The sequence below is a fragment of the Chrysochloris asiatica genome, unplaced genomic scaffold (assembly GCF_000296735.1).
Source record: "Chrysochloris asiatica unplaced genomic scaffold, ChrAsi1.0 scaffold00005, whole genome shotgun sequence".
NCBI lineage: Eukaryota > Metazoa > Chordata > Mammalia > Afrosoricida > Chrysochloridae > Chrysochloris > Chrysochloris asiatica.
Genome location: NW_006408523.1, coordinates 2,783,753 through 2,800,993, shown reverse-complemented (window position 1 = coordinate 2,800,993; position 17,241 = coordinate 2,783,753). Strand labels below are relative to the sequence as shown.

Below are 17,241 nucleotides of genomic sequence, written 5' to 3'. Positions count from 1 at the left end.
AAAGGTTATGATTCCTTCCATAGTTCTTAGTTCTCAGATGCAACATCTTTCTGGAAATCCCAGCATGTTTTCAATAAACCAAACAGTCTTTACTAGACAAAATGTCTCAGTGCAACTAATAAGTAAACACCAACATCCTTAGCTATGTTATCTGGCTTTTGCTGTTGTTGTGTGCACTCAGTTGACTTGGACTCAATTCTAGCCCAGGTGATAGACTAGAGAGACCCCACAGGGTTTTCTAGGCTCTCATTCTCAGCAGATCTCCAGGCATTTCCTCTGTAGAGCTCTTGGATGGGTTCTAACCACCAGTTTTCCATTAGCAGTTGAGGGCTTCACTGCTGCACTGCTGTTGTTAGTGCTGTCAAGTTGGTTCTGATTCTGGTTCTGATAGTGACCGAGTATAGGGTTTCTGAGGAGCAGCTGGTGAATTTGAACCGCTGACCTTGCAGTTTAAGATGACCTTGTGGTCTAGGGCATTAACCTGCAGTGCCACACCAGGACTCCACTGCACCTCTTTGTTGTTTGTTGTTAGGTACCATCGAGTCAGTACCGACTCATAACAACCCAGTGCACAACAGAACGAAACACTGCCCGGTCCTGGGTCAACCTCACAATTATTGCCACACTTGATCCCATTGATGTGGCCACTTTGCCAATCCATCTCGCTGGGGGTCTTCCTCTTTTTCTTTGACCCTCCACCTTACCAAAGATGATATCCTTCTCCAGTGACTGGTCTCTCCTGACAATATGTCCCAGTTGTGAGAGATGAAGTTTGGCCATCCTGGCTTCCAAGGAGCATTCTGGCTGCACTTCTTCCAACACAGATCTGTTGGCAGCCCATGGCACTTTCAATATTCTCCTCCAACACCACAACTCAAATACTGCACCTCTAGGGTGCGTGAAACTAAAATAAGATGGTTTTACTGCTCTGAAACCCCTTTAATTGCTGTTTAAAGTCTGAATATTGCCATCATTTATCATTTCCCTTTGGGATGATCATCTGACCTTTTTTGAGGAGCTCTGGTAGCGTAGTGGTTACGAATCGGGCTGCGAACCTTAAGGTCAGCGGTTCGAAACTACCAGCCGCTCCGCGGGAGAAAGATGAGGCTTTCTACTCCCGTAAGATTTACACCCTCGGAAACCCTGTACAGGGTCGCTATGGGTCGGAACCGACTCGACGGCACTTAACAACAACAACAAAGGACATTATAAACCAACTATAACACATTCACCACATCTGTTTTATAAAGTACAGTCATTCCTTGGCATCCCAGGGTGAACTGGTTCTGGGACACATACCACCCTCTTCCTTCTACCAAAATCTGAGATACTCAAGTCCCTTATATAAAATGGTGTCATATTTGTATATGGAGTCCTGGTGTGGTACTGTAGAATAAGAGCTGGACTGTGAACCACAAGGTCAAAGGTTCCAGTCCAGTAGCTGCTCTGTGATTTTCTAACTCCAGGTTTTTGCACATTTCGTTATAATACTTGACTTTGTCTTCTTGAGCTGCCCTTTGAGATTTTCTGTTCAGCTCTTTTACCTCCTCATTTCTTCCATTTGCTTTCACATCTGTATGCTGGAAAGCAAGTTTCAGAGTCTCTTCTGACATCCATTTTCGTCTTTTCCTTCTTGCTTGTCTTCTAAATGACCCTTTGCTTTCTTCTTGTATGATGTTCTTGATGTCATCCCACAACTCTTCTGGTCTTTGGTCATTAGTGTGTAATGTATCAAATCTGTTCTTGAGATGATCTCTAAATTCAGGTGGGATATGTTCAAGGTCATATTTTGGCTCTCCTGGACTGGTTTTAATTTTCTTCAACTTCAGCCTGAACTTGCATATGAGTTGGCCCCTGGCCTGATTTTGGCTGATAATATGGAGCTTTTCCATCATCTCTTTCCATAGATGTAGTTAATTTGATTTCTGTGTATTCTATCTGGTGAGATCCATGTGTATAGTCATCTTTTATATTAGTTAAAATTGTAAGCCACTGCTCTTGCAGAATTCTCTCATGAGATCTCTAGCATCATTTCTATCACCAAGGCCATAGTTTCCAATGGCTGACTCTTCTTCCTTATTTCCAGCCTCTGCATTCCAATCACCAGTTGTTATCAATATTTTTTTAAAAAAAGTTTTAATTGTGAATGGAGTGATAGTTTACATGGGAGAACATTGGCTTTGCACCATCATTTCGTTGCAATGGTTATCAATAAATCTTGATTTCATGCTTGATCAAATTCAGACTGAAGATGTTGGTAGAATTCTTCAATTTCATCATCACTGGCTTTAGTCGTTGGTTCATAAATTTGAAAAATAGTGGTATTAACTGGTCTTCTGTGTAGGCGTATGGATATTACCCTATCACAGACAGCATGGTACTTCAAGATAAATCTTGACATGTTCTTCTGACTATGAACGGAACACCAGTCCTCTTCAATTAGTCATTCCTGGTTTAGTAAACCATGTGAGCATCACCCTCCCTCTCTTCTCCAATCCCTTCATATTTCTCTATCATAACTGTACCCATCTTTAAATCTTTAAAAACTTTATTTAGAAATAATTTAAGATTTACAGAGAAAGTTCCAGAAATAATAGAGTTCCTGTGTTTCCTATTGCTGTTGTTTATTGTGGCTGTTGAGTCGGTTCCCACCCAAAGCGACCCTATGTAGGAGTTCCAAGGAGCAACTGGTGAACTTGAACCACTGACCTTGAAGTTCAAACAACTTTGCAGTCCAAGGTGTTAACCCATAGTGCCACACCAGGACTCCAAAAGAACCAAACCCTCTGTCACAGAGTGGATTTGAATGCATAGCAACTTTACAGGACAGAGTAGAACAGCCCCATGGAGTCTCCAAGGTTCTTATACTTACAGCCCCATCTTTCTCCTTCAGAGGTGCTGGTGGGTTCAAACTGTCAACTTTGGGTTATCAGTCAAGTGCTGTAACTACTGTGCCACCAGCTCCCTTTACATCCCACCTTGTTGTTGTTGTGGCTAAGTGCCATCGAGTTGGTTCCGATTCATAACGACCCTCTATAGGGTTTCCAAGGAATGGCTGGTGGATTTGAACCACTGACCATGTGGTTTGAACTGACTTTTTGGTCCAGTGCTTATCCTAAAGCACCACACCAGGGCTCCTAGCTGCCTCTAATATTCACATGGTACGTGACCACAGTATAATGATCTAAACTAGGAAATTAATATTGCCATCCTGGTGTGGTGGTGCTCCAGGTTAATGCGCTGGACTGCAAAGTCGATTTGAACTTCAAGGTCAGCAGTTTAGGCTCACCAGCTATTCCTTGGAAACCCTATACAGCGTGGCTATGACTCAAGGGTACTTAGTAACAACAACAACAAACTGCATGCTTAAGTAGACTCTCACCTCATTCCATCCTTGTCCTTCCTGTTTCTGTTCCGGATTCAGCTAAACATTGTGTTTGTCATGTATATTCAGTCTTCTCCCAGATCTTTCTTTTGCCTTGTCCTTCATGACCTTGACAACCCTGAACAAGGTGATTTTACAGACTGTCTCAATGCGGGCTCCTCTGATATTTTCTCATTATGAGATTGCGATGATGCCTTGTTGGCCAGAAGATTGCCAATCAGGAGTTAGAGGGTCTCTCTGTGCTTTATTATTACTGCTCGGGTTAGTTTTGATCCTAGGCCAAGATGGTGCTACCCCGCCTCTTCACTGTAATGTGCCCATCTTTTCCCTTTAAAGTAATAAGTAACTATTTGGGGAAGAGTTGCAAATATCATATTTCTTCTCAAATGGTCACTACTAATGGACTCCTGGTGTGGCATTGTAGGATCAGCGCTGGACTTGGAGCCATAAGATCAGCAGTTCAAACCCACCATGCTCCTTGGAAACCCTCTACAGGGTCGCCATGAGTCAGAACCGACTCGACAGCACTTCATAAGTAACTTCAAAATGGCAACAATGTTTTCTTCTGTTGGTGGACGTGTCTGTAACAGTTATTACTGGAGTATTGGCTGACATAATTGTTTCAGGTTCCTTATTCTTGCTACCTTTATTCCTTGAAATTCTTTTGTAAGGAAGAACTATCCCTTCTGCCCCTTTTGTGTACCGATCGTTAGTTAGATCAGTATGTTGTTGTTGTTGTTGTTATGTGCCGTGGAGTCGGTTCCAACCCATAGTGACCCTGCACAGGGGTTCCGAGGCTGTAAATCTTTACAGGAGCAGAAAGCCTCATCTTTCTCCCGCAGAACAGCTGGTAGTTTCGAACTGCTGACCTGTAAGGTTCGCAGCATGATTCGTAACTACTATGCTACCAGAGATCCTTTAGATCAGTATGTTGTTGTTAAGTGCCGTCAAGTCGGTTCCGACCCATAGCGACCCCGTACAGGGTTTCCGAGGCTGTACATCTTTACGGGAGCAGAACGCCTCATCTTTCTCCCGCGGAGCCGCTGGTAGTTTTGAACTGCTGGCCTTGAGGTTTGCAGCCCGATTTGTAACCACTATGCTACCAGAGCTCCTTATAGACTCAAATATTTATTCTATGCATTACAACCCACTACTGTCATTATTTAGTTTGTTGCTCAACTTGTTCAGATGTTGGCCATTGGAAATGTCTCCTGGTGTCCTTTCCTCCTCCCCTCCGGGATTATATATATAATTTTTTTTTCTATGCTTGAGTGTCTACACAAAACCATACACCAATTCCAGTTTCTACGGTGCTGTTCAGTGACATTGAAGGCATTCTTGGAGTCGTGCAATCAGTCTTCTACTCTGAGTTGCTCCTCCCCGATTTAGGTAAACTCACTGACTTCTGAAGTCCTGTTATCTTGTTCCCGTGGCTGTGGTTTATTTGATGCCATAGCGATAGGTCTTCCAGAGCACAATGCTCAAGGCTGACTTTCTTCACCAGGGAAGTTAAACCAGTGTTTGCTTTAGAGAAGACTTCAGGGATCATATTGGGTTAAGGTTTAAAGACCATCTCAAGACAGTAGTATTGACATGTCCCTATCTTTTTTCAAGTACTTCCTGAGCTTCTGCTAGCATAGTGATTAAGAGTCGGACTGCTAACTGCAAGGTCAGCAGTTCAAAACTACCAATCGCTCCATGGGACAAAAGTGAGGGTTTCTGCTCCCGTAATGACTTATAGCCTCGGAAACCCTATGCATGGTCTCTATGAGTCAGAACCAAGTCCATGACCTACCACCACCCACCACCATAGATATTTCAAGAGTCCTGGTATAACCCTGTAGGATATGCTCTGGACTGCTTAGGTTGTGAGTTCAAACCCACCAGCCACTTCTTGGAAGCCCTATACATGATCGCTATGAGTCAGAACCAACTCCACAGCACTTAACAACAACAAGAAGCTATTTCAGGCTTTCTTTATATTTTTCCTGCCCCAGCCCCGGAATAACAACTTCTCCAATGATGGATGTCTTTTTTTTTTTTTTTTTTTAAATGTTTATTGTGAATTATGTGATAGTTTACATGGGAAAACATTAGCTTTACATTCATCCTGTTGTATATCATTTCATTGCTATGGTTACAATCCCCTCCATGCATCATCAACCAACCAAAGGGTATACCCTGCAAGCCTGCCCACCCCCCACCGCACCCCCCAGTCATCAGCACACAGCTCCTTTCCCTCTCTGGGAAGAGATGGATGTATTCTTGGAGGTCTATATTGAGAAAGAAGCAACATCTAAGCCATGTATCTAATAGAACTGGGAGGTTCTATTAGTGCACTGGGCTAGAAAATATAGATATCCATTTGTTGTTGAGTGCCGTTGAGTTGATTCTGACCCATAGCAACCCTATATAGGGTTTCCAAAGAGAAGCTGGTGAGTTTGAACTGCCGACCTTGCAGTTCAAATGGCTTTGCAGTCTGGCGCATTAACCCACAGCACCACACCACATGTATATGCATACTAACCCCTATATCTGTATTTATTTCTGGCTCCATATAAGCACTGCACTGAGAACCACAAGGCCCACAGTTTGAGCTCCCCAACCTCTCCACAGGAGAAGGATGAGGCTTTCTCCTCCTACAAAGACTTACAGTCTCGGAAACCCTGTATAGGATCACTGGGGTGGCACTGTAAGATAACCACTTGACTGCAAGGTCGGTTTGAACCACAAGGTCAGTGGTTCAAACTCAACATCTGCTCCTTGGAAACCCTATACAGGGTCGCTATGGGTCGGAACCAACTCAATGGCACTGAACAACAGCAACAAATATGTACCCAGGTAGAAGCACAGTTGGGCTGCTAACAGCAAGGTCAGCAGTTCGAATCCACTACCTACTCCTCCAGAGAAAGATGAGGCTTTCTGCTTCTGTAGAGATTTACAGCCTCAGAAACCCTCTACAGGGTCATGGTGAGCTGGAACCTACTTGACAGTTCACCTTTCTGTACATATATACTTTTTTATAATTGTCTATTCATACTCCCCTCCCCCATTTTTTCCTGGGTTTTTGGTCCTCTGTCTCTCAATTTTTAGGAGTCTGCTATAAATTAGGAATATTTTCAGGAGTCCCCTTGTGGCGCTGCAGGGTAAAGTACTGGATCGAAAGGTCAGTTTGAAGTTCAAGGTCAGCGGTTCAAACCCACCAGTCAATCCTTGAAAACCCTATACAGGGTTTCTATGAGTCGGAACCAACTCGACAGCACTTAACAACAACAATAATTATATATTAGGAGCATAGCCCTTATGTGTGGTCACTGTAGATCATCCTAGATCGTCAGGTATATTGGACCTTGTTTTGTGTCGTCATCGAAGATCCAGATCTACTGCTATGAGATGTCTGCAGAGCCCCAGCTGGAAGCCACCTCCCACACACTTAATTTTTACCTGTCACACCAGCTGTTATCTTTTTGGGGGACACATCCTTGTGTTTCACGTATTGCATCCTAGTCTTGAGTTGACCTAGATTCGTGGTCTCCCCCACCCATGTGTGTCAGAGTAGAACTGTGCTCACAGCATTCTCAGTTGATGATTTTTCTTAAGTAGATTCCGCTCATGGTGCCTCCGTGTGTGTCAGAGTAGAACTGTACTCACTGATTTCTCTGTGGATGATTTCTCATAAGTAGATCCCACTCATGGTGCTTCGTGTGTGTCAGAGGAGAACTGTGCTCACAGGGTTCTCAGTGGATGATGTTTCATAAGTAGATTCCACTCATGGTGCCCCCATGTGTGTCAGAGTAGAACTGTGCCCCACAAGGTTCTCAGTGGAAAATTTTTCGTTAGTAGATTCTACTCATGGTGCCCCGTGTGTGTCAGAGGAGAACTGTGCTCACCGGGTTCTCAGTGGATGATTTTTTGTTAGTAGATTCCACTCATGGTGTCCCCGTGTGTGTCAGAGTAGAACTGTGTTTACAGGGTTCTCAGTGGATGATTTTTCATAAGTAGATTCCACTCATGGTGCCCCGTGTGTGTCAGAGTAGAACTGTGCCCCACAGGGTTCTCAGTGGATGATTTTCCATAAGTAGATTCCACTCATGGTGCCCTGTGTGTGTCAGAGTAGAACTGTGCCCACAGGGTTCTCAGTGGATGGTTTTTCATAAGTAGATTCCTCTCATGGTGCCCTGTGTGTGTCAGAGTAGAACTGTGCTCCACAGGGTTCTCAATAGATGAGTTTTCATAAGTATATCCCACTCATGGTAACCCACAGGGTTCTCAGTGACTGATTTTTCAGAAGTAGATCATCAGATGGAGTTCCTGGGTGGCACAAACAGTTCAGCACTTCACTAGTAGCTGATAGGTTGGCTGTTTGAACCCACAGGCATGGTGATCACCTTCTGAAAGTTCACAGCCTGGAACACCCTATGGAGCAACTCTGCTCTACACACATGGGGATGAGTTAGAATCGACTCGACATAGTTAATAACAAGAATAACAATAGATCACCAGGTCTTTCTTCGGAGGCACCTGTGGTGGATTTGAACCCCAGCCTCTAGGTCAGCAGTTGACCACCCAGAGTGCCTGGTTCATTAACTAGGTTCACAACTCTTCAAAGACAAAGTGAACGTCTAAAAAGTAAAGATCTTTTCAGTCCCGCCATACCCAGCAGATGGTCCAGCGCTTATCAGATCTTTAAAAGGAGCGAGAGTTGGGTTGCTAACCAACAGGTTGATGGTGGAAAGTCAGTAGCTGCTGAGCTAGAGAAAGGTGAAGCAGTTAGCTTCCATAAAGATGATGCCTAGGAAACCCTGTGGGCAATTCTGCTGGTCTGCAGGCTCACTATGAGATGGAGTTGACTCAATGGCAGTGTGTTTGTTTGGGTTTGAATCTTACAATTATCGTTCATGAAATATTTTAGCAACATGGTCTAAAGTCATGTCATTTCTTTCAAGAATTATAATTAATATGATTTTTCAGTCAGTGGTATGTCTGAAAGGGGTTCCAATGTGCTTGGGTGTCGTGTGGCACATGTCAGAAATGTATGTCTTTGGCAACAGTTCCAGATAAAAAGAGAAGGTACTCAGTATGCCCTTGTGGTCAGTTAATGCTGTCTCCTCCTCACTGCAGGTGTCAAGGTCAACAGAAGACCTTGGGTGCTCACCAAGGCCCCAGAGCACAGGACCCAGGTATGAAGCAGCTAAGGTAGAAGTTGACGTGTCTGCATCCATTACCCTGCAAGTGATGCTCAGCATCGCCAGGAACATTTCCTGCCTCTGGATCTTCAAACAAAGTTCCCTGGACTGCCAGCCAAGCTTTGATTTTCAAAACAGGTAAGAACACAAATGTACAACCACAAGAATTTGTGGAGGAATGTCTTATTGGTGGCTGAGTGGTAGAACTCTCACTTTCCATGTGGGAGACTCGGGTTCGATTCCCGGTCCAGGTACCTCATGTACAGTTACCACTTGTCTGTCAGTGGAGGCTGGTGTGTTACTAGGATGCTGACCAGGTTTCAGCAGAACTTTCAATTATGACAGACTAGGAAGAAAGACCTGGTGATTTACCTCCCAAAATCAGCCTATGGAAACCCTTTGGCTCACAACAGTCCAACCATAGGGATGGTGCCACACCAAGCAGCATTCTTTTCCACCTTTCAAGGGCTCACCATGAGTCGGGGGCTGATTGAATAGCAGTGAAAAAAGCAGCAACATTTTATTGCCATAAAATGGGCTTCACTTGGAATTTCTTTTCTAGTTTCTGTCCATATCTGTTGTAGAAGCATCCTCAAACGGCAGAATGCACTTAAAAAAAACATACTTAGTAGCTAAGAAAGCAGTGAATACTCAGCAAAAATGTGAAACCAAAGTTGTAGAAAAAGCATTTGGGAGCTTTAAGGTTTCTTATTTATCACACTAAAGGTAAAAATGAGAGAAAGTGCATCTCAGTCTAGGTAAAATAGTGAGACGTTTCTTTCTGGAAGAGCTTGGGGAAAGAACATTGGATTTTATCCATTTGTTCCACAGTATGATGGGAAGAATGGCAGGGATATGTGAGAGCTACAAATATTTCAGTAAGAAATTGATCTGTCTGTAAGGAACATTGGTCTCAGGGTGGAGAAAAAGATCTTAGCCAACATTTGTGGATTGCGTCAAAAAGTCTAAATCTGTGCTGATTCCTACCCTTGCTGTTTCTACCCCTGCGGAGACCACATAGGTGGGTGTGGAGAGCAAGGCACGCGGGCCCTTTAAATCCCCATTAGAGATTCCAAGCCTGCCTTTCTGTCTCATTCTTGGAATGAGAGTAGTGGCGTCTCTTTCAGGAGAGAAGGCATTGTCTGTCTGCCTGCCTCTCTCTCTTTCTTTCCTTCCTCCCTCCTTTTGCAATTACACTGTATTATTATTTAGGTGAATGTTTATAGAGAAAATTAATAGCCTTTCCAACAATTCATACACATTTTCTTTTATGACATTGGTTGTGACCCCCCCCCCCCCCCACCGTAGCAGCCTTCTTTCCACTTCCTCCCTGGGTTTCCCATTCCATTCTCTCATCTTGTCTCCTCCTACTTGCCTTCTGCACTTGGCTTTTGGGAAAATGGTGTCCTTTTTGGTCTCAAACTGTTGATTGTTCTGAGGTGTACATTTTTCTCAGGTGTTATTGTTCACTGTATTGTTGTTAGGTGCCATCAAGTCGGTACCGACTCATAGCGACACTATGCACAACAGAACGAAACATTGCCCGGTTCTGGGCCAACCTCACCATTGCTGCCATGCTTGAGCCCATTGATGCTGCCACTTGGCCAATCCATCTCGATGGGGGTCTTCCTCTTTTTCTCTGACTCTCCACCTTACCAAACATGATATCCTTCTCCAGCAACTGGTCTAAAGTATGAGAGATGAAGTTCGGCCATCCTGACCTCCAAGGAGCGAGCACTCAGGCTGCACTTCTTCCAACACAGATCTGTTGGTTCTTTTGGCAGCCCATGGTACTTTCAATAGTCTCCTCCAACACCATAACTCAAAAGCATCGGTCCACCTTTTGCATGCGTATGAGGTTATTGAAAATACCATGGCTTGGGTCAGGTGCACCTTAGTCTCAAACTGATATCTTTGCTCTTCAACACTTTAAAGAGGTCTTGTGTAGCAGATTTGCCTAATGCAATACGTCATTTGATTTCTTGACTGCTGCTTCCATGAGTGTTGATGGTTGATTCAAGCAAAATGAAGTCTTTGACAACTTCAGTCTTTTCTCCATTGATAAGAATGTTGTTCACTGTATAGTTCTGACTTTGGCTAAAAGGTGATCCTTGGGTGTGAGTTCAGTTCCAAGTTTGAAGGGTGCCTAAGGGTCATAGTTTTGGGGTTCTACCTGTCTCTATCACTCTTGTAAGCTGGTCTTACTTGTGAATTTGTTCTACATTTTGCTCCCATCTTATCCAGGACTTACTATTGTGATCCTTGTCAGAGCGGTTGGTAGTGGTATCTGGGCACAATCTACTTCTGGTCTCAGGCTAGTGGAGGCTGTGGTTTGTGTTGTCTTTTGCTGGTTGTTTCTCCTTGAGTCTTTGGTCTTCTTCATTCAGCTTCACTTCTGATGGGAAGAGACCAGTGATATCTTCTATGTGCTCTGAAAAGCTTTGAAGATTCCAATCCCTACTCACCAAGGTAGGATGTGGAACAGTGTCTTAATGGAGATTATGGCCCTAAGCTTCCAAGTTCAGTGATCGAATCCTGCAAGGAGTTGAGTTATGGCTAAGAAGTTTCCATCACTGTGCTCCATCACTGTTGCATACATGAATCTGTTTGTAGTATATGTAATCATGTATGTATAAATGTCTACTGCTAAACAGCTGTGATGATGGATGTACTTTCCCATGCCACCCCACACCTGTTCGGCTCATATATATACTTATAACTATTGTCTGTTATTTCTGTCTTTGCAGGGTTGTATGTGTAGTGGGATTTAGCAATGTTGACTATTACTCTTGCATACTTTTCAGTGCCTATCTTTACCTTAAGGAGCTCTGGTAGCATAGTGATTACGAATCAGGCTGCTCATCTCACGGTCAGAAGTTCGAAACTATCAGCTGTTCTGTGGGAGAAAGATGAGGCTTTCTGCTCCCGTAAAGAGTTACAGCCTCGGAAACCTTGTACAGGGTCACTATGAGTCGGAACCGACTCCACGGCACACAACAACAACAACAATCTTTACCTTGGTCATTTTGTACCCATTCCCTTCATATTGTTTATTGTCTTTCCCTTCTGCAGGTTAATGAAGTGGTTCAAACCCACCAGCCACTCCTTGGAAACCCTGTACAGGGTTGCTATGACCTGTATGGAGTTTCCAAGGAACTGACTCAACTGCACTTAACAACAACAACTATTTAGTTAATGATTTTTACCTCACTCTCTCTCGTACCAAGGTAACCATCAAATTATATTTGTGTGCTCGCACACCTTTCCTTGGCTTTTCATAATAGTGGTCTCATGTAATGTCACCCTTTTGTAACTAACTGATTTCACTCAGATAATATCCTCCAGGTTCATCCATGTTGTGAGACACTTCATGGATCTATTGTTACTCTTTAATGTTGCGTTATTATCCATTCTTTCACCAGTGGGCGCTTTGGTTGTTTTCATTTTTTTGTTATTATGAAGACTGCTGTGACAAACATGACATGCATGTGCTTATTTGTGTCATGGGTCTAATTTCTCTTGGGCCTCTGCCTAGAAGTGGGAATCCTGGGTCATGTGGTGGTTCTGGTATTATTGCTAGCTTATGGGAATGCCATACTGTTTTCCACAGTAGTTGCAGTAGGAATCGTCTTTCCCTGACCAAAGCAGCAAAGGACATGCAGATGACCTCTGCACAGCCTCTCTCCTGAAGTACTGGGGGCCATCTCTGCGTCTGATGGACACAACACTTTGATATCTGTTTCTTTAAAGTCAACCAAATGTGTGACTAATTTCCCAGACAGTGGCTATCATTTTAGAGTGTTGTTCTACGTCTTGGGACACATTCATTTTCCTTTCCTCTTTTGACACCGTAATACTCACTTCTGTTTTTCGGTTACTTTTACCTTGGGGTTGAAACCAAATCCATCTGCTAGGAAGATGTTCGGTTTAAAGAAATGTCTGGTAATCTTCTTAAAGCTTCATGCCATAGCAGTTCTCACTGGATCGAGACTAAAGCAGAGTAGAAGAGGAGGATTCTTTTTATTCTGAGTAAGGTTGCCTTGCTTGTTATAAATTGTGTCATCCTGTTTGGACCTAAGTCACAGGTTTTATGTATGTTAGATAATGAAACAAATCAATTATATATTTTTGTTGTTTAAAATATATACAGCAGCATACACATTGATTCAATAGCAATATTTTCTTGCTGTAAAATGTGGTTCATCTGGAATTTCTACATGAACAGCTCAGTGACAATGCATTCATGACATTCTTTGACTTGTACAACCTTCTCACCTCCTTTTCTGAGCTGTCCCTCCCCTGGTAGCTGGACTCACTGCCCTCTAAGTGTCCTGTCTACCCTTCCGAGTTGCTCTTGTCAGTTGGATCCCACGTAGGTCATTCTTTTTTTTTTTTTTCATTTTTATTTATGACCTGAGTGATTTATGAACTGCATTTATGAACTGAGTGATAGTTTACATGGGACAACATCAGTTTTACACTCATTGTTTCATTGCAATGATTATAGTCCTCTCCATGCAACATCATTCAACAGTATTTGCTTCTGTATTTGGGGAGTGGGGGTGGGGAGATGTACACAGAAACACTCAGGAATATATAATCATTTAAACAACCAAAGGGCACATTCTGCAAGCCTGCCTCCTGGCTGCCAGCACACAGTCTTTTTCTGTCCATGAATCTAGAGTCCTCAGCTGCTTTCTCTCTCCATGTCATCATCTCTGCCTCCATCTCTGATGTCGCTGCTTCTCTGGATAGGATCCCACATTCCACTCCTGCTCTTCTCCCTTGATGGTCCTAGGGTCCTCTGTCCCTGGACTGTAAGATTAACTACTCTCCACTTTTTGTTACAAAACTTGTACCTGTACAGTTGTGAAAGTCACAATTAGTCTTGGTAACAAGTATTCACTATTGAATCATAAGAATCTTATCCCCATATCTTTTCACCAGACCTGTCTAGACAAGATGAAAGCTATTCAGTGAGTGAGTCTCCCTTCCCCTGCACACTCTGAAACTAAACTCCTTCTTGAAAACTTGTAAGCCGGTCACTTCATGCCTTTATAGCCCTCCTCCACCTCCCCCCATTTTAGGTAGTCAGTGTCTAAGTTGTCTGTCCTGTAGATCGCTCTTTTAAAGAGTACAGTGCTCAAAGCAAACATTCTTTATTAGTTAAGCAATCGTTGTTTGGTTCAAAGACTTCCAGGAATGCTTTTTGGTTGATGTTGAAGTTTTAAGATGATCTTAGAGCAGTGTTTCAGGGGTCCATCCAGCCTCCATGGCTACAACAAGGCTGTTCACTACTTTTTCCACAGTAGAGAATGCTAGAAATTTGTGTCTGGACTCAGACTGGTAGCCAGAAAGGTTGAACACGTAAACTTTCATAGCCGTCATATAATCTTGATGATGTAGCACAGCACGTTAAGTGATGAACTACTAACTGCAAGGTCAGCAGTTCCAATCCACCAGTGGAAAGATGAAGCTGCTGCTCCCATGTTGTTGTTGTTAAGTGCCATCTAGTCGGGTCCGACCCATAGCGACCCTGTACAGGGTTTCCAAGGGTGTAAATCTTTACGGGAGTAGAAAGCCTCATCTTTCTTCCGCGGAGTGGCTGGTAGTTTCGAACCGCTGACCTTAAGGTTCGCAGCCCGATTTGTAACCACTACGCTACCATAGAGACTAACAATTCTGGGGGGAACCCTAAGAAGCAGTGTGACTGTCTTAGAGGGTCAGTGAGTCAGAACTGACTCATTGGCAGTGGTTTCTTCATGGAGAATTCTAGGAGAATGAACAATTCCATGAAAGTGCCTCACTAGAAGATCTACAGGTAGAAATAATGTCTCATATAGGCACCAACACCAACCAAACCCACAGTCACTGAGTGGATTCCAACTCACGGATCTGCCTCCCAGGTTTCCTTTACACCTCTCTCTAGGTGAGTTTGAACTGCCAACTTCAAGGCTTATCTAGTCCTTAGGTACCATTGAATCCATCTGAGTTCTAGTGATCCTAGGCTGTCATTTTATGGGAGCAGACTGCTAGGTCTTTCTTCCGGAGCTGTTGACCTTTTTAGTTAGCAGCTGAGTGCTGAACTATTAGGGTGCAAACTGTGGCACCCCAGGACCTTTGGAAGCACACGTCATCCTGTGCCACTTTGCCCTCTAAAGCAGTGCTTCTCAGTGTGCGTTCTGATTGTCTGGGAATCTTGTTAAAAATGCAGATTCGGATTCAGGAAGACTGAGTGGTCCTGAGAATCTGCATTTCTATCAGAACCCCAAAAATCAAAGCCAAAGCCACTGCCATCAAGTCAGCCCCTAGTGACCTATAGGACAGAGTAGAACCGCCCCCTAGGTTTCTGAAGCTGTAACTCTCTCCCGGAGTGGACAGCCCCCTCTTTCTCCAACAGAATGGCTGGTGGGTCTGAACTGCTGACCTTGTGGTTAGCAGTCCAACACTTAATCCACTGAGTCACTTGTTGTTGCTGTAAGTGCTATCGAGTCAGTTCTGACCCATAGCAACCCTGTATAGGGTTTCCAAGGAGCAGTCTGTGAGCTTGAAGCACCGACCTTGTGGATCAGATGACTTTGCAGTTCAGCACACTAACCCTCAGTGCCACACCAGGACTCCTGTTGTTACTGTGAAGTGCTGTCTAGTCAGTTCTGACTCACAGTGACCCTGTATGGGGTTTCCAAGGAGTGGCTGGTGAGTTTGAACTGATGACCCTACGATTCAAACCCATCTTGTGGTCCCAAGCCTAGCCCACAGTGCCACATCAGGTCATGCTAATTCTGTTGGGAGGAGGACTACGCTTTGGGTAGTAAAGGTCTGAAGGTCAGAAAATATAAGTCCAAAATCCCTCAATAAATCACTAGAGAATAGTTTACGATGGAATGAGAATGGCTATCACCAGATGGGCAGATGGGCCTCTGTGCTGTTTCTGCGGAGAGACTGCCCAAACCAAATTTCTTTACCATGAATGCAAAGTTGAAGACAGCATCGAGACATCTCTCTCCTGACACGTATGTTCGAAGCCAGTGATAATTAGTACTTCATAGGAAAATGCCCTGGGACAGGTTTTGCTGGGATTCTTTTACAGCCCAGTGGTACAGTGGTTAAGCGCTGAGCTGCTAATGACCAGTCAGTGGCTGGAACTCACCAGCCGCTCCACAAGAGACAGATGTGGCAGTCTACTTCCATAAAGGGGGCAGCCCTGAAAGCTCTGCCCACTTGGTCCCAGCTTTGTCCAAGCCTAGTATTTGCAAACACCCTGTGTTACCTTAAATGACTCCACAAGTCACAGGTAGAGACACTGAGGTCCGAGGGCATCTTAGAGGCACAAGGAGACTCCAGAAACTCTCATAGCGCCCCTAGTGGACACAGTAGAACTGCCCCATACGGTTTCCAAGGTTGTCGTCTTCACCAAAGGGCAGCTGTGGGCATGTAGGGCAGCTGTGAGTCAGAAAAGACTGGATGACAGAGGGTTTGGTTTGAGAGGAAGCACAGAGAACACTCTCTAGGATGAGTTGAGATCACTGTTAACAATAATCAGGTTCAGAAGCAAATGGGGAGCTGACTGGCTGACTGGGTAAATATGGTGATGGAACGTGCCTTCGATGGTAAACCCCATCACTGGGAGCTCACCACAGAGCAGCCCCTGGTGTCCAGAGACGGAGTGTGGGGGCCGTGGAGCCAGCCTTCTGACTCAGGGTGAAATTCTACGTTTCTAGTTTCACAAAGATTCCAAAATAACAAGTTCTCTTTCCTGTGTTGCAGGAGCCTTGTTTCCATGGTCATTTTGAAAATGACAGAAACTCAAGCTGGAGAATACCTGCTTTTTATTCAGAGCGAAGCAGCCAATTACACAATATTGTTTACAGTCAGTGTACGAAGTAAGTTCCGCTGGCTCCTAGGGTTCTGCCGTTTCTCAAGGAGTGGGTTAGGAGCCGCTGGCTGGGACCAGCTGCTCTGAATGCCCTATGCAGACTTCTCTCAGTACATGTTGCACAGAGACCTCAACTCATCCCTGAGAATGTTCTGTGAGCACACCTCACTCTCGCCTTTTTATAAACCTAAACCAAACCGTTGCTGTCAAGTGGATTTTGACACATGATGGTCCTACCATACAGAGGAGAACTGTCTCATGGGGTTTTCATGATTGTAATCTTTATAGAAGCAGACTGCCATATCGTTCTTCCATGGAACAGCTGATGGTTTCCAACTACCAACCTTTTGGTTAGCAGCCAAGTGCTTAATCACTGCACCACCAGACTGTGACGTCTGTCACAAGGCAGGTGTGGTTGAATTCATTGTTCTCACTCTGACCCTCTACATAAGCTGCTGAGACCCTCTGAGGTGGCCCATGGACCCCGATGGCCCTCGGACATCCTCTGTTCTGGCCTCTCATGGTTTCAGGATAGTTAGTTATATTTTTCACAACGTAGTTAACAGTTTCCACAATGAGTCATTGCTTTCTGGTTGTTCCATTTCCAGTTCTCTAGTTTCCCTACCCACAAATATTCTCATCTAGTTCCCTTGCCTCCTTATCTTCTCATCTTTGCTTTAACTCAGAGAACACTGTATGAGATGGTGAAACTGTGTCTGCCCTGTCGAATATAGTAGCCACTAAACCACCTATAAGAAAGGAGCTCTGGTAGCGTAGTGGTTACGAATTGGGCT

At 44.2% G+C, this 17,241-nt stretch overlaps 1 protein-coding gene across 1 annotated transcript in view; it reads left to right on the top strand.

The window, feature by feature from the left end:
* The window catches only part of FLT3 (fms-related tyrosine kinase 3), a 102,480-nt gene that overhangs the window by 26,387 nt on the left and 58,852 nt on the right, over window positions 1–17,241 (top strand). The window contains exons 5-6 of the mRNA XM_006832042.1: window positions 8,507–8,709; window positions 16,339–16,454. Coding sequence (XP_006832105.1) covers window positions 8,507–8,709; window positions 16,339–16,454 — 319 coding nt within the window. The remainder of the gene's footprint in view (window positions 1–8,506; window positions 8,710–16,338; window positions 16,455–17,241) is intronic.